This window comes from Catharus ustulatus, chromosome 3 (genome assembly GCF_009819885.2).
Source record: "Catharus ustulatus isolate bCatUst1 chromosome 3, bCatUst1.pri.v2, whole genome shotgun sequence".
NCBI lineage: Eukaryota > Metazoa > Chordata > Aves > Passeriformes > Turdidae > Catharus > Catharus ustulatus.
The window spans coordinates 13,519,438-13,543,641 of record NC_046223.1 but is presented as its reverse complement, the minus strand read 5'-3'; the positions used below and the strand labels follow the sequence as shown (position 1 = coordinate 13,543,641).

The 24,204-nt window shown below is 45.0% G+C and overlaps 1 protein-coding gene across 1 annotated transcript; it reads left to right on the top strand.

Annotated features, from left to right (window-relative positions):
- The first annotated feature begins 18,160 nt into the window (after positions 1-18,160).
- Positions 18,161-20,809, top strand: CST3 (cystatin C). The gene is made up of 4 exons (XM_033054766.1): positions 18,161-18,206; positions 18,293-18,807; positions 19,272-19,385; positions 20,414-20,809. Exons 1-4 carry the CDS (start codon positions 18,176-18,178, stop codon positions 20,489-20,491), a joined length of 738 nt encoding a protein of 245 aa, XP_032910657.1. The 5' UTR covers positions 18,161-18,175; the 3' UTR covers positions 20,492-20,809.
- Positions 20,810-24,204: the final 3,395 nt, after the last annotated feature.

Here is a 24,204-nt window from a genome sequence, read left to right as displayed (position 1 = left end):
TTGGTCGTGGCTGATGGATGCTGCTGTAACAACATTAGCTGAGTGTGCCTGAAATACCATGCCTTTTTCTCAGGGCTTGTGGAATATTTGCTCTGTGGTCTTGGCGTCGCAAGAATCAGCAAAGATAATTTTAGACAGGAACAGAAAGTCTCTGTAAACCTTACAGTCATAGCTATTTCACTGGCAGAAGAAAACCCCACGAGGAGACCATGGCTGTGCATTGCTGAAACATTCTGCTTAGCAGGTGCGCTGGAGTATAAATTTAAAGGGAAATTTGGGGACAGGAGAATCTAAGGGTGATTCCCAGAAACTGCTGTGATGCTCCATCCCTTTTCTGAGGAGGTGGTGCAGCAGACAGGATGCAGGAACCAGAGCTTGGTATTTGGTCCAAAGCCCTATCCTAGTCCATGGCATGAGTCTAAACAATCTGCTTTTCCCCTTTATATTAATTTCCTGGTTTTGGGGTGTTGCTGTTGTTCCTGCTTTTTTTTTTGTATTGCAATTGGAGATTTAGTGCAGATCAGAGCTAGATGTTCTTTATCAATACTTAATGTTTTTACAGTAATGAAAAGGCTGTTCTTAAATTGCTACAGATTAATGCCAGAACTCGTATTCCCTTTAATTTGTTATCAACTTCCACAATTGCTGCAGGTTGCAATCCTTCTGACTTCCGCATGGTAAAAACTGCAGGCTATAAGCAACCAGACTAAAATTTGACCCTGCTTGCTGTGGTAAAACTGGGTGAATTTTATCAGCCTCATCAGAATTGGTCTGGACTGAGTGGGATGGGGAAGTTAGCTCAGTGCTTCATTACCTCCAGGGCATTTTCTCCACTAGAAAGACAAAGCAGGAAATAACACAAGAAGGCAGCTCAGCAGTGGAACAGCTTCTTGTTAATTTAAGTAAGCAAGAATGTCATCAAGATACTCTCCTACCTGGCTTTTTAAATTTCCCTTTCATTTTGTTGCCACTAAAACCTGTCTGAAGTACTTTTTATGATGAGAATGAAATGCATCTTGCTTCAGAATGAGCTTAAGGGCTGGCCACTGCTCAACTCTTGCTTAAATCCTCAAAACAGGGCAACGTACAAAACTTAAATAATGTGTTTTCCCTGCCTACACGGGAATTGGATCTTAAATCCCTGTCAGTCTGAGAATGGAGGCTCGTGTTGAGTACAGTGAGGCCTTGAACCAGTGGGTAAAGCTTTAAGCAACATCTCTGCCTGCATTACCCGAATGCTTTGCAGCATTCCCTGGGACTGTGCTCCAGACCTTTTGCTGTGAGACAGGGCTGTGTGTGCAGCCTGTTTTATAGAGGGAGAGGGCTGAGCTCAGAGAGGCTGCACGGCTCTCACAGCCTCGGGCAGGAAATTTGTGGTGGGTGTGATGAATTCTTCACTACCTTTACAGGGTAACACATGACCCCTCGGGCCAGCTCTGCTCTGCGCATGTAAGATGATAGTGCTGCTACAACAAATGCGGCACGACTGCAGGGATTTCTTTCTTTCTTGGAGAATAAGCATTTGTGTCTTATGTGGCTTTGTTCCAGGTGTGGAGGTGGTTGCTGCTGATGCCATTAGTAATTGCTATCTGCAATGCCATTAATAATTATTTTATTTCCTGAATTATGAACCCCCACTCCTCACCCTCTGTAACCCAGACAGAAGGTTGTCATGGCAGTTTTCTTATGACAGGGTTTGTGCTCAGCTGCATCAGAATAATGAAACCTTTTTGGAGATGTGTTGCTCATGCAGGATGGCCCTTTGTTTTGGCTTGGGAACTGCAGGCCTGTCTGTGTTTGTCAGGGCTGTGGCCACTTACTGAACCTGCTCTCTGGAATGGGGGGAGCTTGGCTCTTGTTAAAATTGGGAGTTCCTTTTATGGAAGGCTTCTGTGGGTAAGATTAGATGGGAGGTGAATTAGCACTACCCCATGTGTAGGGCAAGGTGATGTACAGGCATAGACTGGAAAATCCTCATCCCTAATCTGCTTATTATTTAACCATAAGAAATGCATGGGATAATGAAAAAGGAAGCAATGAGACATATTAGTCAGCATGATGGATGTTCATCAACAGCAGCCTTATAGCTGCAGAGGATTTGCTAGAGGGTAGAGTGAAAGACCCTTCAAAACTGCAAAAAGATAATTAAGTAGCATTGACTATGATTTCTGGGGAATGCTCTGAGAATTTAGGGTGGTTGCTGGAGGCCTGAGTTGCAGAGGTGGGTATGGAGAGGTAAGCACTCATCTCCCAACAACAGCCATGGCTGCTGTAACACTGGAGAGAAGCCACAGCACTGGCAGTGCCTGTGGAGCACAACTTGCATGGGCTGCAGGACAAATCTGCCCACAGCCTGGGTCTGGATGGGTCTGAGTGCCATGGGAGCTGGCTGTACGTGATATGGGTGTGCTGGGGAGAGCAATCACATCAGTTTTTTGCCTTCCAGTGTGTCAGGTAGTCTCAAAAAATGCTTTGCTTTCCTGGTGAACCTGTGCTTCACACATAGATGGATAACACTCCTACCACTACTGCCACTTGGGCTCTGCCAGGTGAGGTGGAGGAGTAGAAGGACATTGCCGAGAGACACACTGGGAAAGAAGAGGGTCTTGCTGTGTTTGCTGTGAGTGTGCAGTGGATGGGAATCTCTGACAGTTCTCTTTACCTCTCTCCTATCTGTGTTGTGGGCTTGCAGGATGTGGACAGATTATGAATGGAGTTAAGAGTGGCTTGATAGCTGTATCTCTGCTCTAGCTATATTTATAGCTCTGAGTTGACAGCTGGGTCATGGTGAGCTATATATACCTGCTGTGGTTGGGCTTGTCCAGGGAAGTGGCTGTGGGAAGTCTCCACTGAAAAACAGGGTAGTGTGAGTGGAGCATTCCTTTCCCACCAGCCTGTTTAGATCTACTCTGTGTGCCTGAATCTGTACTGGTGGCCTGTGCTTGGCATGCTGGCTCTCTTCTGGCACATGGAATGTAGAAAGGCTGGCTGGTGTGGAGGCATGGACCAGCTGGGTGAGCCCAGCTGTGTATTCCCAGGCTTCAGCAGCAGCGGTCTCCTTCTAAGCATTTGCATTCCCTGAGTGGCACAGCCCACATCTCTGGATGGGTGGTCATCCAACAAGCTGCATGTGGGTGCTGGGAAGGAGCATGGTTGCAGCTGCATTTCTGAAGGGGGCCAGGAAGCACAGTTTGCCAGTCGATGGTATATGGGCTGAATCTGGCCTGCCAGAGCAACCTCTGCCCTGAGCAGGCTACCCTGTCATCCTTCCGTAGGGCTCTGACACTTCTGCTGGTTCAAAAACATTTGAACATAACCAAAACACAACCCCTGTTTCCCCTGCCAGATTGCCCATCACAGAAATCTCTTCCCCAACATATGATGCTTTGCTCTTGTGATGCTCAAAAAGGTACTCCTGACCTTCCCTCCAGCTCCATGGGCTTCCAGGCTCATTTCCCCTCCTCTCCCGGATCCTGACTGTTTCAGGCCCAGATTCAGCATCAGCCTCGCCCCAGCTCAAGGTGGAAGTGCCCCTGCAGCTGGGAGATGTCCCCCTGGGGCAGAGCGAGGCTGTATCTTCCCTTCTCCCAGCAGTTTGAGGACAGTGCCCATCGGACTCCGCTGGACCAGAGGCTGTTGTCTCAGATCAGCTGCCTCTGGTGACTGAAGGCACGGCACCATCTGGTGGCATGAAAGGAATTTGTCTGTAAGTCTGTCAGAGAGCAGTCCTGACTCTCTCAGTCAAATGCACACTAGAAGTTTCCAGCTATTTTTGTCTCCTTTTTATTTTCCCCTCCCCCCCCCGCCCCCCCGATGTTTTGGGCGCCTCTGTGGCTTTGCCCACCTGTCTGATGTTCTTGTTTATCCCTAGCTGCTGTGACTATTTTTACAGAGAAAACTTGTCCATGTCTGGATCATTCCTGGAGCATGGTGCAATTTCTCAGTCTGGGAAGAAGCGTTAGAGAGCTGCAGAGGACATTGCCCAAGGGATAAGCCAGATAAGCCAGGAGTGTCCAGATTGTGGGTCTGCTGATCTTCAGGCAGAGAGGAGTGGCACCCAGCTCAAAACCAGATGCTGAGCTGGGCCTTAAGGAGCAAATGTGTATGTGGTTCCTCCAGATCTCCTGAGACCCAAACTGTTTAAGGTCTGCTTGGCACTTGATTGGGACTATTGCCTAAGAAGGCAGTGCTAAAAATCAGGTGGGAAAAAGTGGAGGCCTCTTGTTTTGTGAAAACCATAGCAGTACAAGCTCTTTTTCACCCAAATTCCACTGCATTTTGGCTGGGTCTTGCTTCTGGTTTTGTGTGTTATGAAACCTGGATGGGTGACAGTAATCCAGTTGCTGTTGATTTTGTCATTAACGAAGCACAGGTACCTCCTGGCCTGTGAATGTGTTTCCCAGCACAGCTCACATGCCTGGGAGGGAGAAAGGAATGCCGGATTTGTGAGCAGGAGCTGGGAGTTGTGCTGGGCTCTGAAAAAGGCTCATCTGCACTAGACACCATTGTGTTCAGTGTTCAGGTCTGACTGGTCTCAGTGTCCTGTGTTCCTGTTATCCACGAGAGCAGGGAAAAGCATGGAGCCACTGAAAGTCCATCTTTGCAAATTTATGTTTTGCCACCAGGGAGCTCCCATTCCTCATACCAGTCCAATGGTGAGAAAACAGAGGCCAACATGGCAAAAAAATCCCTCATCGGATCCCAGCTCTTGTGTAAGGGCTGGACTCTGTGGTGCATGCTCTGGCTTTAAAAAAATATTATTTTAGTGCTTGTATGAGTTTTGCTCTTTCATTGCAGGTTTCTTAGGAATGGGAGAACATTGAATGGGAATACTGAGGCTGGCTAGTAAGAGAAAACACAGTGAGCAGGTGGAAGTGTGGTGACAGCAATGCATTTTCCCTCACTCTGGTGGTTTTGGACAATTTTGTCTATTTTGCTGATAGAATAGTAGAGCTGGAGAGGGTCTGCCTGCAGCCATACCATTGCTGCTAGTTGACCTACAACGAAGAATGTGGCACTTATGCTTCTAGAAAGAGTGTTGGCACATGCAGGAGGTTTAGTTTGGTACTAATTTGAGTTTTTAATCACCAGTGATATGACTTTTTCTGTTTGATTATAGGGCTGAAGCATTTACTCCCACAGACAATGTAATTCTGACTTTTTCCATCTACTCCCCTTCCTTGCAATGCCTGGTTTCTTTTCAGTTCTTACCTGGCACTTTCACAAACACATAATTCAACCTCCCACATTCCTACTTCGTTGAGGAGACAAGTCTTTCACACTTGGAGGAAAAGATAATTGGTATAGTTGAAATAAAATTTGTTTAATTGAATAATAATTAATTAATTAATAATTGATGAAAAATCAGTAGTCAGAACACTACAGAGAGTTTGGGAAAATGTCTGTGCTCCCCTTTTGGGGGCTGGTGTGATTGATGTGAGGTTAGCTGTGGCAGAGTAATGTGTTCTCTGTTTCTGATAGCTGTATTAGTATTAGATCACTGCAAGGGGCGTCAGAGTTTGGAACCAGCAAAATGTTTCCAAGGATGAAGATAACAAAGCAGTAGACCAAATTACTTGGGTAAGAAATTAATGTCCTTTCTTGGAGGTTCCTATAAAGCAGCATAAAAATGGTGTAATTCCTGTCCCTGTCCTCAGATGTGTCTGTCAAAGGGCATCCTCAGAACAGGTTTCTGTAACACACAGACAGAAGGATGGAAAGATATCTCTAGAGACCTGCCTGGCAAAGTCTCCTCATCTTAGGCCTAGACTCTTTCCTGTCATGGGTCCACAAAGGTTGTGTGCACTGTCTGTTGGAAACTGAGTCACATCATGCCAGGGAAGAGGAAAAAAAAGTTCTTCAAAATCCAGGTAGTTCTCAGGAGAACAATTTTTCTCCTGGAAACCAAGGACACAGGTCTAGCACTTTTCATTCCAATGCGGCTTGCTTCTAACTCTGCGCAGGGGAGACAGGTGGAAATGTTTCAAGTTAGGGTGAGTTTAGGGACACATGTTGGAAGACCAGCATATGCTGGCATGCATCTGTGTGGGAATATCCATGGACAAAAAGAGCCAAAGCTCTCCTAATTTGGGAGAACTTGCTTCATCATTTATTGACATACTTCAACACTTGCATTTTCATGAGGGCTTAGATATTTTGTGTATTAGCCAGAACAAACACAGCAGAGGGCTCTTTCAAACTGTTGATGAAATCATTGAGGAGCTTTGTGTCTACTTGTGATTTTCTACTTATTTCAGTTTCCTTTGAGATGTGCACTTAAGATTTGGCACTCATGGGCTCCATGTGACTTTGTGGTGGTTTTGGGAACACTGCTTCTCCATAAAACAATGTCTTGATCCCATCCAAGCACAGATGTTTGTTTGTTTGCTTGCCTATGACAGATATAGTATCAATGATATTAGCTTGCTGAGCCATCCAAGTCATGCTTTAACGGAAATTCTTTAAAGAAGCCAAAAATAGTTCATTGTAGTACACTGGTTCAGCAAATACTGCAGTAAAACCTTTGGAATAGAGACTGAATGACGGAAAGAAATGAGTTATATGTGGAGGGTAAATGAAAAGCATTTTCATAGCATATTGCAGTGGTTACTAAGCCTTATGGCTTTCTCAGCAGTCTCAGGATGTTGTATTTTTTTTCCTTAAAAGCAGCTGGAAGAAAGACATTGCATATAAGAAACTCCATTTTCTAATTAAAAAAAAAAAATTCTAACCCTCATGGCTGCTTAGAAAAACATGAAAACATGAGCTGAATGTTCCAGATAGGATGTTGAAATCAAAACCAAACAGGATGGAAAACTTGGTTTGTAACTTTATACTCCAGACCACAAACAAACAGCCTTAGATTGGTTTAGAAATTCTGCAGTTTGGAAATGTATCAATGTCTGAATTTTGGGACCTGACTGCAGGCATGAGGCACATGTGATTTTGGAATCAGAGTTTAGTCTCCTTTTGTTAGACAAGACTGATTTCATAAAAAGTAAATACTTCTGTAAAAGAAAAAATTTTTTTTAAAAATATATATTTCTCTGGTGAGAACACTTCTTCCAAACTTTCTTTAGCATTGCTTGAGTCCTTTTTTGTCTCTTGTTTTGTTCCTCCACTAATTTTGTTCTTAGTTGAGAATGTCATCCTGAATTTTTTTTTGTTCATTCCTCTTTCCTTCTGGACTTCAATGTTTCTCCCTGGTAATTTCCATCTGATTAGGTTTTGATGTTGACCTCACAGTTGGTGTTTTCTTCCATCCCTCATTTAGGCTTTGTCAGCCTGCTCTTTGCTTTCCAGCTTTGTTTTCAGCAGGTGCTGCAAAATTCCACCCTGGGTCATGGACGATGGCAACCTGGATGTTGCCTTTTATCAGCTGAGCAATGGATGTTTCCAAGTGGCTCAGTGCAGCCACCCAAAGTCACATTTGACTCATCTTCTCATGACTGGGAAAGCTGTTGCCTTTTTTTGTTTTCCCAGAGGAGATGACTGAATTTTTGGTGGAAGACATGCACAGTGCAGGAATTCACAGAGAAGAAATGACAGTTCTCCAAGCAGAACTGGCCCTGAGGGTCTGTACTGGCAAACTTTGTGGCCGCACTCCTGGTGATGCAGTTGAGTGGTGTGAAAGTAGTTGGAGGATGAAAAACATTTAGACCTGGGTCATCCATAGCTTAGGATACAGGAAGTACTAACCCTAGTGTGATTGTTCTTTCCCAGATGTTTTTTGTTACTTTGTTAAGGTAAGATCTGCAGCTTTGGGCATCCTGTACATGAGATAGAAATGTCTTAACCATAGACAGGCTGGCTAGATCTTATTTATCAGAGTCCTACTTAGGATTTTGGGAAAGCAGAATGACAGACTTCTATTCAGTGGGACACTTGGGCAGTGGAGTTCCCAGGAATGCTCCCTGGGAGCACAGAGGACTGAAATGGGAGGTTGGCCAAAGTTTTCATGGCTTGAGAAAGAGAGGGAAAGGAGGCACTTTCCAGCTTGTATGGAATATGTCTACCTGCAAGAAAATGTGAGGTGTCTTCAGTTTTTTGTAGGACTGGTCTGGCCCTAGAGGTCTCACAGAGAAGCCAAAGAGTGAAAGGGACAAAATATGTGTGGTTCTTAAAGGGCCTTGTTGTCCTTTGCAGGGTAACTCCTCAGAACACCTTATGGCCCTTTGAAAGTTAGCACTGCTGGTGCTTTGTTATGCTATTTTGCTGGATAATCACTGGTATTGTCTGCTTAATATATTATACTGCTACAATTTAATTTTTCCCTCTGAAAACTCCTGTTGAGAGAATTGGTGAGCTTGGGCAGGTATTCAGCTGTGTTGGTCTTCATGGATGCCTTCTCTACAAAAAAGACAAAACCATAATTACAGCTAAAGCCTCTTATTTCTTCTGTTTAATGGTATATGGCAGTGGAAAAGCAGCAAGGTTCTTTTAAAATTAATATTAATGGGAACAGACACATGGGGAGAGATAGACGAGATGAGCCTAAAAGCAGCAGCTGCAGAAACAAGAGTTACTTGTTTACCAAGACCACGGTATGCCCAAGAGTTAAAGAATGCATGAAGCTGGGATTGAGCCTTTGGGTCTCAGGTCTCAACCCTGCTAATGATTGCTTGAGAACCCTACGTAAATAATTTAATTTCTTTCTTCCTGGCCTGGAACTCAGTTGAGAATGACTGTTGGTTTACTTCCACTTTTTTTCTTCTTCTTCTTTCCAGAATCTCCAATCTCAGCTGCTTTGGTGACTGTATGACTCCTAAGTGCAGGACACTTCCACCATCTCAATCCAAGGGTGTGGATTTCACAACAGAGGATGGGGCGACTGGTTGTGCTGTTCTCTTGAGCATGGGTGAGAAGGTTTTGGAAAAATGGCTTTCATATGGGGTCAGGGTCAGAGAGTTGTACAGATCCCTCAGTGGGATCTCCCTTTTGCCACAGGCTTCAACTGAGCCCAGCACTGAATCTCACACAGTGACTGAGCTGGTAGGGCCCAGGTAGAGAAGGGAAAACAGCAAGGAGTGAGAGCTGGAGGCTGGACCCTGCCAGATGCCCTGTCAGGAATCAGAAATGGAGCAAAACAGGGGCAGCGTAGAAGTTTCTCATGATTCTTTGGCTGCTCTCTCAGCCTCCTCTGTTCTGTGGATTCCCAGCAAACCTCAGCTTCTGCTTCATGCAAAGAACTGTGCTTCCCCTGGTATTGCTTGTCTCACAGTGAGAATCCTTGTGCTCTTTCTTCCCCAAATCTTCTGCTTCAGAATGTCCAGTTACACAGGCATTGTGTCTTAAAGGAGACTGATTCACTGACCACCCACATCATTCCACCCGCCCTTGGCTGATGTTCACTTGGAAAACCCCTTGGAAGAGCCTCAGTGTTGCTCATGATGAAGAAGATGGAGTTTCTGAGTTGTCTCTTTAAGGACTTGTAGAAGCAGGTGTTGGAGTCCCTGAGTGTCAGGCAGGTGAGGTACCATATAGATGTTTTCTGCATTTTTTCTGCAATGATCTCTATAATACTAAGAGGTCTGCAACCTTTTTTTTTTTTTTTCCTCTTCTAAAGTAGCTTGCAGGCCAGCATTCATAATAGGACGGGTAAGACTGATTTAGTTTCTCTTGTGAATCTGGAAACTGAGGCCCTAGCAACTGCCTTCATCATACTGAGGAGAGGATAGCCTGGTTTTCAACAGAATTAAAGCACCCCTTAACCTTGTGCAAGGCTATGCCAAGAAAGGAGTGAATTACATCCATACTTTAGACTGTTGAGGTGACCTTGAAATACTGGACTCTTTCCCAGCCAAAGTCCTTTGAGGTGGGAGGAGGAGAACCTGCATTCCTGACCATTATTAAAGTGGACATTGTTAATTACATGTGAGGTTGGATTATTGCATGCATGGAGTGAGTCCTTGATGTTGATCAGTCAGAAACACATGAAATGCATCTTTCAGTTTAGTAACAATGACCTCCTGGAGGGGCTCTCCCTCTGTGGCTGAAAGAAACAAAGAAATAATAAGGCGATTAAATGAGAGGTATTACGCATATTTTCAATCTCTTTCTCCTGATTCTGGGCCTTGAGTCAAATCTGGTTCCATGTATTCAGCTATTTTATGTGTTCTTGGACAATAACCTTGCTGGTACTGGTTTTACAAGCCATCAGTTGTACTAGAAGTTCAATTAATGACCGTATTGACAGCTCCCCAAATTCACAGCTTACTTCTCCAGGAAGGATCATATCTTCAGGAAGAATGTGTAAAGATCCTACAGGACAGTCCTCACCTAGCATGAGCTGACTTCACTCCCTTGAACTCCAAATGATTCCTGGGGTTGTGGCATATAAACACTGAACTCCTTGTCAGTGTCTGCAAATGCACCAATCTAGGAGGTGGAAGCAGCTCTTTTAACCACTCAGAGTTTCAACTCATTGTATACCAGGAACAGCAAAATCCAGGCAGAAGGACAGAGGGGCAAGCAGCAGCAAGATATGGATTTTGTGCACTGCCTTCCTGCCCACTGCTTTAGGTTTTCATCCAAGCAAAATTTTATCCTGGAATTTGAAGGAAAAAGACAAGATGTCCCTGTGAGTAGTTTAGATGAGTATTTTGGGGGAGAATTAAATTTTTTCCTGGGAAGCCAAGAAAGGGCTCAAGAGACATGTTCTCATTGTTGAAAGTTAAGGATAGCTAAGGTGTTACTCCTGCTTCTGCTATTTGCATCAAGAAAGCATTACCACACTGGAGAAAATGGCATCATGTGGCTGCCTGTGTGTTTTTGAGCCCAGAACTGAAGTGCTGGGCTGTAAACCCTCCAGGCTTCTTCCTTTGTACCAACTGGGCACAGTGAGGCTTTTGCTTTGCTCAGCACAGCAGGACTTGTAGGTGGATAATGCTGCTTGATACTGAAGTGGCTGTGTTGTCCTTGTAATGACTGCCTCAAGGCATGCTCAGCTGCTTTCTTTTCCCAAGTGAAGTGCAGCCATGGTAATCAGGCCTTTTGTTGTTGAGTAATTTTCTACTACTTAAAAAACTGATCAGGTGGAGTCCTGAAGCCTAACAGCCAGTATCCAAGTGCCCTATGGAATACTTCAGCCTGACACCAAATGATGCAGAATAAATGGAAAGAAAATACCAAGGGCTAGTGAGGTTACTTAATTCCACATCCAGCTGCCTAACTTCATTCTGTCCTCTCTGATTTAGGAAGTCCACCAGCACTACAAAAGAGGAAGGGCTGATTGCATAATGTCAATGCATTATCCAAATGAGACTGCCTACCTAATCAGAAAGTAGCAGACAGCTGAGTGGCTCTTGGGCTTTTAAAATTCTGTCAAGGATAAAGGAGCACACATAATTTTTATTCCCCTTCTTGCTCTCAGGTAGGAAGGTGTCTGTGTGTGTTTGTATGTTTTATTGGTTTACTCTTAGTCAAATAAGAAACCTATTTTGCACAATAAACATCTCTGCATATGATGTGTTGCTGCTGGGCTGATGCAGTGATGTATCATCACAGCCTTTTGGATTTTGCTTCCCCTCAGAAATCTCACAATAAGTTGCAGGGTTTTTTTTCAGGCTCCAGCCCCTCATGTGAACATATGCAAACTTTGCTATTCATTAACCTTATGATCTGACTGCCGGTATGAAGGAGGAAAACCAGGAAATCCAACCTTGATTTATGATTGATGAATTTTAAAAACGAGTCAAAAAACATATTAAAAAGGCATTTAGAGTGTATTGGGTTTGAGATATTTCAAAGGTAATCTCCTACCTGTAAAGAGCATGTTTATTTTTCAGTATCTGAGGTTTGGTATTTTATTAGTGAGTGACGACAAAAGCCGTTGTTCCTCCTGCAGGCCCCATTTCCATGGGAGAGCCATGCAGAGATTAGAGCTCTGCAGGCTGTGCTTTCCAGCCCTGCAGGAACCAGGCAAAGGCTGTTATCTTTAGACAAATGCAGATAGCAGGCCTGGAGGGGAGGCACTCAGATAATGTGTGAGGGGCTGCCACAATGGAGATTTTTCTGGAAGTGTGTTCAGAGAATAGCTCTGTTAGGAATTGCAAAGTGGAGAGTAGGTGCCAAGGCTTGTGGACTCTCCCTCACGGCAGATACTCAAGAACAGTCTGGACACACTCCTGTGCCATGGGCTCTGGATGACCCTGCTTGAACAGGGTCCTTGGACCACAAGACCCACTGGTTCCTTCCAAGCTGACCCGTCCTGGGATTCTGAACTGTGGTTCACCAACACCACAGCGCTGTAGCTGAGCTCTTAACAATGAAACACCTGATCCACGTGGCTTTTCCTACAGGAGCTGGACACAGCTGTCCGATAAACTGTAGTGAAACAAAAGCTTCCTTGTCCTTGCCCTGTTGTCAGGTTAATCAAGGCCTAATTATTAGCCAGCTGAGAATCTCAGAAGGAATTTTATTTTTTCAATATTCACAATTTTGTTTTTTCTCCTCATGCTTACACACTTTAGTTATTTATGTTCAAATTAATCTAGTGCATTAGGTCTGTTTTTACAGACATGTCTTGCATAAGATTGCTGGGAGAATGTTGTGCAAGTCTTTGTGTGTTGCAGTCAGGTAGATAAATGATAAAAGAAATGCCTCATAAAATCAGGCCTTGCTGTCTGCTAAATTAATAGCTAGCTTGTCACCTCTATGTGCAGCTAAGTGGCTTGCAAGTTCCCATGTGAAAACAACCTTAAGCATGAAAACAATTAACACAACAAGCTATTCTGGTAAGAGAACCATTTGCACCTGCAATAAACAAGAAATCTATCTCATGGGAATCAGTGAACAAAATATGTAAACTAACCAAGAACAGAGAAATTTGATAGACAAGTAAAATACCTTTTACTAACCAATCGAGTAATCAGCAAGAAAATATTAACCAATGAGAGTTGCACACGAGGTCTGTAAAAACTGTATAAAATAATTTATGTGAATAAAGAATTGGGTTTTCCTGCATGAAGAAAATGGAGTCTCAGATGATTTATGACAATACTTTGTGAACAGCTCCATTGGTAAGTGTTGCCCTCCTAGGTGGTGAGACTCATTCTTTGCTATTCACTCCACCCTCTTTAGATTCCTTTTTAAGGCTTCTGCTGGTGACATTTTGCACCTCTGTGTCATCCACTGTGTTAGGTGCAGTGATCTGCTGTGGTTGACTTGGATGACTGAAACTTTTGAACTGGAGCAAACTGACAGCAGCTACTCAATACAAAGCAGTTCCCTCACTCACAAATAACCACTTGTTCAAGTAAAAATACTGCTCTGAAAGTGAGTCTTGTGCACTTGAGCTTGCTGAAACCTGAAGGATGGATAACTACAAATGTAGGATGTAGCATGGCCTGTAGATTAACTGTATATTAATTAAATAATGATCATTGATGCAGTAATCTATGTGTGACAATACTCTTCTGAAAGGCCCTTTCATGTTTTGGAGTGTGTTGGTCTTTTTGCGGGATGTGCATGCGTAGAGCAGCGAGCGAGCAACTGGTGGGGTGAATTTTGAGGTTATTCACAATTTCACTTCCTTCTTGAGGGAAAAATCTTAGTGGCCAAGTATCCCAGTTTGTCTGGTAAGGGTGACTGGTTTTGTTTGCAAGCTACCTTGATGACTCCTCTCTTGCAATTGTTAAACACGATAGGTGTCTCTGCCTCTTCCCACGCTTCAAATCCAACAGGCACAATGTGGAAAAGAGTTTAAGTCCTTCCTAATGAGAAGCAGTGAGACTTGCTGGCAAGTCAACCCCTTGAGAAAGAGGCTGTTTTCTGCACTCAGATGTTTCACAGATCCAAGTCTTGTTTCCTCATTCTCCAATAAAGCCTTAACCAGGCAGAGTTTTCTGCTCTGAAATGCTGGGCATACAGGAACTGTAACCAGTTCAAAACTTGAAACAGAAGTTGTACCTTTGGTTGTATATGGGAATTGTGAAAATATCCAGGCTATGCACCACTGATTTGTCTTCCAATGAGAAATCTTTTATTTGAGAGCACAGCAGTTGTCTCTAAAAAACAAAACAACAAAACCAAACAAAAAAATCAAACACACCTCTCCAAGCTCATAACGAAAAATCCAAAGCAGTTGCATCTCTCTGTGCAGTGCCATGCAATCCGAAGCAGTATCTGGCTTGGCTCTGCTGGGATCATAGCAGAGGAGCTGACTTGGGCCAATGAAAAACTTGAGGTCCTGGATGGCCCTTTAATTGTGTGCTCTTGCAATGACTGGGGATTTGTAGTCTTGCTCTTGAAAAAGGGCCTTCATCATAAATATGTGTAGGTAAAGCGTGATACTATGCTGAGTGAACACTCAAATTTGCGCTATGCCCTGATGCCCTTGGACTTCAGTGAAGTTACACTACCAGCTGATGCTGAGGGAGGAGAGAAATTATTTGATTTATGGAGAGATCAAGTGTGGTATGACTGTGAGCTAACTCCTGGAGAGCTTGGGGGAACCCTGCAAAGACACGGTGCTACTGCAGAGGAACTGCTTTCCCCTCTGGGCTTCCAAGGATCTTCATAGCCTTGGAGCTCTACTCTTTGTATCCCAGTCTAGTGTCCCATCAGGCTGCTGGAGGGCCCCTTTCAGCACAGCACACAAACATACACTTCATTTTGGGCTTCTTAGTCATGTGAAATCACTGGTAGTCTCTGAAGCTAACCTTAAACACACACTCCATGCTTTGGATTGGATTGGAGACCAAGAACAGAACTAATTTTCTTCTTGGCTCTGAACCAAACAATTCCTGGAGAAGAAAAAAACATCTAATAAGAACTAATGAACACAAATCTTACACAGCAAAGCTATTTCTCCTGCAGGCTGAGGCAAACAAATACATAAGTTAAGAATACAGGGGAAAAAATGGCCAAATTATTCAAAGTAAATACAAGCTAATGTAGCCATCAGAGGCACCAGATTGCAGAAAATCTCTGGTGATAATTTTGAATGTATGCTATTGCTGTGCTGGTATTTATATTTCTCAGGGTAAAAAAAGGATGTTGCTGCAGAGGGATTTTTTTTTCTAAAATCCCAAGTGCACCAGTACTTCACTTAAACCCACTTTCAGTACCGTGGCTTCACTGTTTCAGTTGCACAGTCTAAGCATAACTGATTGCATGCAGTTATTCGAAATGCAGCTTTTTCTGCTGCCATTACTTTGTTTACTGCTTGTATGTAAACAATAATGCCTCCCCTCATGGCATAAGGGCAGATTAACAGCAGTAACTGCTAAGCAAATGTCTGCAAGTGAATACCTATTTCTTAGAGGCAGATTATCTTTTGCATAAAGGAAAGGGATTCAAAGCAGGTGCTGCTGTCATCCCACGAGTGATGTGGGCAGCCTAGGGCTCAGAAGAGGGCTGTGTAGGACCCAAATCACCATCTGCAAGGTGATAATCATTGACCTACTTGAGATCAGTGCTGAGAGGTGTTTGGCACTTAATTCCTAAAAGTGACCACCAGTGAACAAACAGCCCTCAGTGCTACCTGCACTTCTTTTCTGTTAATTGTTTTTTCTGTTCCCAAGAAATCTAAGGCTGTGCTTTCAAGAGAGCTCAGCACTCAGACTGAGAGCCTGTGTTGCCCAATAGCTCTGTTCCCACTGAATTGCCAGGAAGGTGCACTCAGCACTAAGTGCTAGGTATTTAGGCAGTCTTTGAACATGAGAGGGGTGGTCTTTACTAACCCCGTTGTACTGCCAGCACAGAAATATGTTCAGAGCAGCCCTTTGGTGCCCTTGAAGCCTCTCCTGGTACATACTGTTTTTTCAGCTGAGCAGTCACCTCACAGCCTATCCAGAAAAGCCACTACTGGCTTTTGGCTTGTGGCAAGAGCTTGCCTGTATGTGAGGGCGTGTGTACATGCAGAAGAGATGTGGCTATGTCGTGTTTCATTGGGCATTTTCAAATCAGCTGTCTGCATTTCAAAGGCTACCCTTTTGAAGCTGAGAGACAAGGCAGAGACCTGTTTTTCTTTGCGTGGACAAGTCATGGCATTGCCTCAATTCCTCTCCTGAAAAAGAGGAGGGAATGGTAACTACAAGTCTCAAAGGCAGGCAGAGACTTTCTCCCACCATCACTGAATAAGCTGATATGGTATGGGTTCATTTCCATCATCAAAGGACACTTCTACTGCAGTGAAATAATTTTGCCTTTGGTATTAAATCACTCTCAGGCCCATTTCATAAACTGCTGACTGTCTTGTTCAAGAGGCCTTTTTTTGGAGAGCCCCTGGGACTCACGTGAACATATACAAACCCTCCATTTGGTTCTGGCTGCTAGTTTGACAGAGGTAAACCAGGAAATCCAACCTTGATTTATGATTGATGAATTTTAAAAACGAGTCAAAAACCATATTAAAAAGGCATTTAGAGTGTATTTGGTTTGATATATTTCAGAGGTAATCTCCTACCTGTAGAGAGCATGATTATTTTTCAGTATCTGAGGTTTGCTGTTTTATTACTGAGTGACGACAAAAGCCGTTGTTCCTCCTTCAGGCCCCATTTCCATGGGAGAGCCATGCAGAGATTAGAGCTCTGCAGGCTGTGCTTTCCAGCCGTGCAGGAACCAGGCAAAGGCTGTTATCTTTAGACAAATGCAGATAGCGGGCCTGGAGGGGAGGCACTCAGATAATGTGTGAGGGGCTGCCACAATGGAGATTTTTCTGGGGAGTTCAACCAAACTCTGGAAGTGTGTTCAGAGAATAGCCCTGTGTACACGTTAGGAATTGCAAAGTGGAGAAATCTCCAAATTTAAAGATACTCTTTCCTTTAAGAACACAAGCCCCCCAGTTAAATTTTTTGTGCCATGAAAACTACCCTGGGGACATGGCCCACAGCAACGTTCCCCATTGATGTGGGCCATCCAACTTCCATCTGCCATTTCTGTTGTCCCTGTCTTTATAGGCTTGATCCTACAAACGTCACCAGTGAATACAATGGGGAATTTTATCTTTTAGTTCCACAGACACAGAGCTGTTCATATAACTCTCCAACTGGACAGTGGCCTGGCTGACTGTACTTTACAGGAAATCTGTTCCCATATAGGTGGCAACAAGCTTTGGCTGGAGGATACAGAACACTTATTTGAAGTATTTTCTGCACATATGCACATATTGTAATGGCTAGAGTTGGAAAACTGAAGCTTTCATGTTTGACAACTATATTTTTGAATGGTGAAAGAGAGATGAGGGATGTCAGGAGAAAGGGCAAGGGATGAATGGCAAAGCAAGAAGTTATCTGGAGAAATGAGTAAGCCCGCTATCATAAAAAGCTCACCAACCCTGAGTGAAATTGAGACATGGACAAAAAGGCAGATGAAAATATGTTGGATATTGCTCAAATATCAACCACAAAAGAAGATGCTAAACCACTATTATTCTAGTTATGGCACACAGTATTACAAACTTTTGCAATATTATCATGAGTCTTCTGTTTCTTGGTAAGTTCTTTAATTACCAGCTTCTTTGTTTATGTGGTTATTCATGAATTTCTGTTTTATACTTTTATCTGTACCTCTGATAAAGCAAGATAGTTGCACCCTTCAGAAATGCAAAATGCAGCTTTATTTCATATACCAGGTGCCCTTTATTCATCAGCTGTAGAACATAATTTTTTGCCGAGCCTTTTTTTCTCCTTATAATTGTTTTGTTTCAAGTCCTGATTTTGTGGGGTTTGGACTGGCAATAGTCAGCAAATGCTGCTTGTTTCTGTTTGGGTGTCTGCAGGTGATTTTGGTGGCGTTCATTCCGGGGCTTTGAGCAGCCTGGTCTAGTGGAAGATCCATGCCAGGGGGGTTGGAGTGAGATGATCTTCGGAGGTCCCTTCAGCCCAAGCCATTCTATAATCATTTCTCTTGCTACAAGAACAAGCCCAATGTCCTGTCAGTGTTAGCTCAGCTCGTTGCCAGTTGCAGGGATTTTTCCATGCTAGATATTGCCAGCACGCAGGCAGCCTTTCTCTTTCCATTACAAGGCAAGCTGTGGATATTCAGGTGCAAAACCTCCTCCTCTCTCAGCCTAACAACTCCGGGAGGCCTTAAGCTGGCTCCCTCATGCTATATTAAGTCCTGTCTTTCCAAACTTAGGGTTCCTGATGGGACGAGGGACATAATGTTGGTGTTTATGGGAGCAGACGTGAAGCGAACTCATCCGTCTGGGAAGTCTCGCCTCGAAGACTAGATGAGGCAACACCAGCGCTGCGGAGGCAGAGGTGGGAAATTACTCAAGGTGTTTTGTGCTGGGAACAACACCGGTAGCCTAAAATGGTGTGTGGCTTTTGTTTTCCCTTGGCGATAGAGGGAAATAAGCACAAGAATAACCCACGAGGAGGGCGAGTCTGGAAAAAGCCTCCAATTTCCCGTGCGGGAAAGCATCCTCCTCCTCCGCCTTCTCCTCCACTTTACCCCCCTTCCAGCCCCCTGACCCCGCGGAACACAGCCAACGCCGCTGAGGCCGGAGAGTTCCGACCGGGGCGGGGCAGCCCGGGCTCGGCCCCAAACACCGCCCGGCCCGCCCCGCCCCGCGGCCTTAAAATGGCGGCGGCGGTGAGGGGGAGCTGGCAGGGCGCAGTCATGGCTGTCCAGGGAGTGTCCGTGCTGCTGTTGCTCACAGCGGCCCTGCTCTTCTTCGCTGGCGCCGTGCGAGCTGGACGTGTCCGCTCGGGGCTAGTGGGCGCCCCGCAGCCCATCGAGGACCCTGAGAACGATGAGGGGCTGGAGCGGGCTCTGCAGTTCGCCATGACGGCGTACAACAGGGCTAGCAACGACATGTACACCAGCCGGGTGGTGCGGATCATCAGCGCCGAGAAGCAGGTGAGCGACCGGGGCGGCACTCGCAGAGGGCTGGGAATGAGGCCGGCCGCATTCCTCTGGAGAAAGGGCAGACTGCGAGCCTGAGGGTTTCTGCCGGCTGTCGTTTTCTTCCTCACAGAAAGTGAATAAAAACCGTATTTCATATCCTGGCTTCTCTCAGTCTCAGTGACCTTGAGTGCTGCGCGCTGTGAAGGAGCCGGTGGCTTCCCTGCGCTGCTCGGGAGTTTATTGCTGAGGGAGCTGCTTTGTGCGACATGTTTACTGGGATTTTGTTTCCTGTTTTTAAGGAGGTGCCAAGTGCCTCTTTCCTGGAGGTTGCCACATAGCATTCCGTCTGTAGTTTCACTCTGTTTTCCATCATGTAACAGGAGCACTGCTTAGCTCTCTGCCAGGCTTCTCACGGCAGAAAGCCATTCTCCGTGTGCTGTGAGTAAAGTTCGCTCTACTGACTTGTCTTGTTTCAGATCGTGGCTGGAGTCAAGTACATAATGGAAGTGGAGATTGCCCGGACTACCTGCACAAAGCCAGCGACTGATATCCAGCACTGTGCGTTCCATGAGGAGCCGCAGATGGCCAAGGTAGGCTCCAGGGCATAGCCTGCTGACACCCACCCCCCCTGTTCCCAGCCCCATCCCACTGGCCGGCTTCGAATGGATGGCTGTGGTCAGCGTCCCCTGTCTGCCTCAGCAGATGTCAGAGACTTTGTGCCTGTATTCTTAACAAGGCAAAGCAAGGTTTGCCCTTGCAGAACTTGTCTTGCCTGTTGATGTCAGAGAAGGCAGGGCCTTTTGGCTGTTTTTTAAGTGGGGCTCAGGCTAGAACAGTGCATGTGTCTCTGTCCTCTTAAGAAGTAGTCATGATCTGGATCAGAAGGGTATGTGAGGAAAGTCTGCCAAGCCTACAGCCTCCTGGCTCTGTCTGAGGTCCTCAGTCCCCACAGAATTCTCATCTCTTCTTTGCCATGGTGATGTAAACATACTTGGCATGCTTTCCTGTGGGACTTGTATTGCTGCGAATAGAACTTTGGGCAAAGCACTGCCCAAAAGAAGCCGATCACCCCATCTCTCTACGCCCACCAAGCAGTTACACAAGCATTTTGTAATGAGTAATTGAGCTTTTTGGGTGGGAGCACCAAACATCTCTGCCTTCATCTGGCCTGAGTTTTTTTCCATAGTGCTTTGTTCCTTCTATTGATGGCAGCAATAGGATGTATGTGCCTTTGTTCCTGCACGTGTGAGAGGGGTAGCTGCACGTAAGAGAAACACAAAACTGGTGTGCACCATTATGGCAACTGCAATGATTTGACACGGGTACACGTGGCTTAGCTGTGCCTGTGGGCTTATGTTTGAGTATTATCCATGTTGAAAGCTTTCCTCTCTGAGTGGATAAAGGAACTAACCTCTGATCCTCAGCAGTCCTGACTGCTCAGCTCAATTTCTTAGTGTTTCTTTAAGAGATGTGACTCGCTCTCTGAGCACAAGAGTGCTGTTCCAGAATACTTGTCTGGAGAGGGCAAACCTAGAGAGCCACAGAAGTGAAGAACAGTGGTAAATTGCACTGTTTCATGTCCTTATTTTCCTAACTACTCTTTTCTTTCTCTCTTTAGCACACCATTTGCAACTTCGTGGTGTTGAATGTTCCTTGGCGAAACCAGGTGGAGCTGTTGGAGAGCAAGTGCCAGTAAGCCTATCTAGATTCCAGCAGAGACCAGCAACCAGTTGTTCAGATTTGAAAGAAAAAAGCAATAACACACACTGAGATGGGCTTTATCAATGCCTGTAACTTGGCTACTGACATATGCTTGTGCTATGCAAATTAAACCATGTAACTTCACTTTTAAAGCACAGTATGATCTCAACTTTTTCTTCTTTGGAGTTATTTTAGAGCAGCTGTTTTGGTCTTCTACAACTTTCCCAATAAATGCACTACAGCATCAGAATTCTTATTAAAACCCCTTGGTTATAGGTTGACTATTGTAAACATAAAAACTTAATAATTACCATGATGTGTGGTTTTCTTTCATCTTCTGCTGTCTTGGGTGGAGGGTTTGCTTTTAGTTGTCACCTATGCTATCCTTCCCAAAGAATGGGGTGACAAGGAATATTGGGTCGTGATCACAGAGGAGACAAACCATGCCTGCTTGTCCCTTAACCTGGCCTGTGATTTTGAGTAAAAGATGGAAGCCTTAGCTGTTTTCACTGAAGGAACTCTGCTTTTGAAATCTCTTGATCTTGGGAAGATTAGCTGAAGCTGATCCTGCAATGATTTTTGGCTGCTCTACTGTTCTGTTCTAAAGTTGTAAGGAAGGAGAATGCTCCCCTTGGAAAAAATTACATTTTCAGGTAGTAGGGGAGGTGCCAAGTCAAGAGAGAGTCTTGGGAGTGGGTGAAGGTACTGTGGTGAACAATGGGGGTGCTTCTTGTTTTTTCAGTCCCGATAAAGTAGGAAATCTTCTATCTTGTGTTTTTGCTTTTCTGTATTTTGAAGTAAACCTTTTCCTTTTGGTGTAAATCTCACCAAGTCCAGCTCCTTGGGAGTGCATCTTCTGTGGGTTGTTCTTCCGGGAGAAATGCCACTTCACATCATTGCCAGGGTTTGCCAAGCCTGCAGTGAATGCTAAGCAACACCTTGATTCGTGTTCTTGGGAGGATGAGCTGGTTGCCTGGCACCAAAGATCTGCATCTGGGTTGTGCTCAGATCCAATAGGAATAAATCCCTGTTTTCCTTCCTTGTCATCCTGTTGTCAGTGCTCTGCATGATGGTGGCCTGTTTTTTCTTGCCAGCCAGGTCAGTGACTGCATGTTTCCACCTGCTGACCCTGGAAATCTGGGTCAGGCTGCTCAGGTGCCCTCAGTTGTCCTTCCCTAACTCCTCAGTTCATACATGTTTATTCCGTGGCCTCCATCTGCACAAGGCAGTGGTGAAGGGATTCCCTCACACTTTGAGTTTGCCTCTGTTAATCTTTTATCCTCTTGTCTTGAGGATGGATGATTGCACTGGTCTCCTTCAAAAAGAGTCTAGGCAAGAAATGAAGGTGCAGATAGACATAATGAGGCATTTCTAGCACTTTGTTGTGTTCATGAACCAGCAGCTCAGAACAGAATGGGGGAAAAGAGTGGCTGTGGCAGAGAAGATGAGAATTTGAGTGTTAGGAGCTCCTGAATCTGTAAGTGTTGCATTTTCCTGTTGAAATGGCAGTGATTAAGGGAATAAATGAATGGCACAAACCTACCCCATGCTCACAAGCTGCTGAATGTCAGCCTTAGTGATTATCCTACCTGGAGAAGTGCCAGAAAAAGCCTGACCTAATTTAAACGCCTTCCGCTGTGGGATGTGTTACTTAGCATTTGCAACAGGCTAAGAGCATTAGTGGCAGTTCCTCTGCCAAGTGCATTTTTCTTCTTGGGTCTTTTTGCTTGGCTGGCTGGCAGTGCACTGGGCCAGTTGAACACCAAGCCCTCATTTTTACCTGCATTCTCTGCCTGACTTCTTCAAATTTTTGTTAACAGATGACCAGGGAAGTGCTTGTTTCTTGTAGTCTCTTGCTTTGCTTGCATCTGCTTTATCAATTCTGGGGACATTCTTTCTGAAACTTAGTGGTGTCAGAGTTTTGCTGCTGCTACAGCTCATGAACTTAAGGCTTTTTCCTGGTTCTGGTTCTCAGGGACAGATTTAGGGCCAACCATGTGAGAAGTGTAGCTGAAACACTAATCTTAAAGAAATTAGGATTTTAACTAAAAGTTAGAAGAATCTTGGCTTGAGATAGTAACCTGAAACTTAAATAATTGATGGCTTGTCAATTTGGCTGCTTAGCTGTGCTTGGAGTTGCCCCAAAAGCCATTTCTGTTGTCATTGATAGAAAAGGTTGAGAGTTCAGGGCAAGGAAGACTCCCCTTACTTTCTCCTTTTAAGACCCCTCCCCACAAAAACGAGCCCAGACTTAATTCAAGAAGCCAACCATGCATGCTTAATAGCCATTCAAGCTAATTACCATAGGAAGTGGGGAATGGGAGGGGCTGGTATTATGAATACGTATTTGTTTGAACCTTTTGTCAATAAATAGACTCTGTGACCACCTGTAATTTTGCAGTGTGTATTGGGGGGCTACGGCACGCTACTGCCCAGCACTGAATAAACAGACCCTTTCTAATTTTAAATTGTTAGAGAGTCTTTTGTCCGTCACAGTTGAGTATCAGTATTAGACCAATACTCGTATTTTAGTAAATCACACCTCTCCTTAGCAATGCCTGCACTTGCAGGCCTGTGCTCATGTGGACTTGTGGCTCCCAGCACCTGGGTCATCATTCCCTGCTCATGCTGCTGCCTGGGTCATGGCCCTGCAAGGTTTTTCTGAGATTCTTGAAGCTGTATCAGCACTCCTGCCAGGTATGGACACTTCTCCGTGCACACAGCTGGAATGGCAATTTCCTGCAATTATGGAAGGAAATAACCATGTGAGGATGTGGGTCACCCTGCAGCCCTCAGTCTGGGCCACTGAATGCTGTTGCTAATGTGAATGTACTCAGGATGTAGAGGCCTTTCAGTGAGTGTTTAAAGATGCTTGTTGGTGGGTTGTATTCATTGTTAACATGCAGTGCCTTAGAGTCCCTGGTGTGGATCCCTCAGAAGGTTAAATTTACCCATCAAACGCACATTCAGTTTTGACTCTTGGTCCTCTCTCTTTGCATGGGAGAAGGAAGACTGTCCTTTTCCTTGTGGGATGCAATGGTCACCTGGCGCTCATTTCTGCAGGGTTGAGTAGGCAAGTGTCCTAAACTGGATCACTGCTGGCAATGCTGAGCCTTTCCATGGCTCTTGTCACTCAACTTTGGTGGTGGCTTGCTGTGATAAGATAGGAGGGCAGGTGCCTGTTTCTCCTCTCTGGACAGCATTGTCCCAGCTGGGTGAGGAAGGCTGAGGAGGACTCTTGCTGAGTGAGAAGAGCAGCAAACCTGCATCCTCCACAGTACAAATCCCTTCTGATGTGTCCCTGATGACTTTCTGGCATGAGTCATGGCTCACTGCATAGCAGATCCTGGGGCAGGACCCAGGGCTTGAGGTGACACATGCTAAAGACTCTTCTGTGTGATCGGTCACAGGGCAGTGCCCAACCTCCGTGAGCTGGAGAGCTCCCACTGGTAGGATTTTGCAGCAGGGAAGAAAAGAGATGCTTAGCTCATCCCTGTGATAAGCTGGTGGATGAGTATCAGGGTGTGTGCTGGACGCTATTTTTAAGCTTTCTGGAGGCACATATGGGTGTGTGTGAGCATAGGGCTGATGATGGGGAAAACCTTTCCCTGTTTCCAGCTGGAGAATGCCCTCATGATGCCCTCAGTGTACCATGCCTTGCTGGGAGGCACTGTCCTTTTTTCTCCACAAGCTGAGAAACTTCATGTC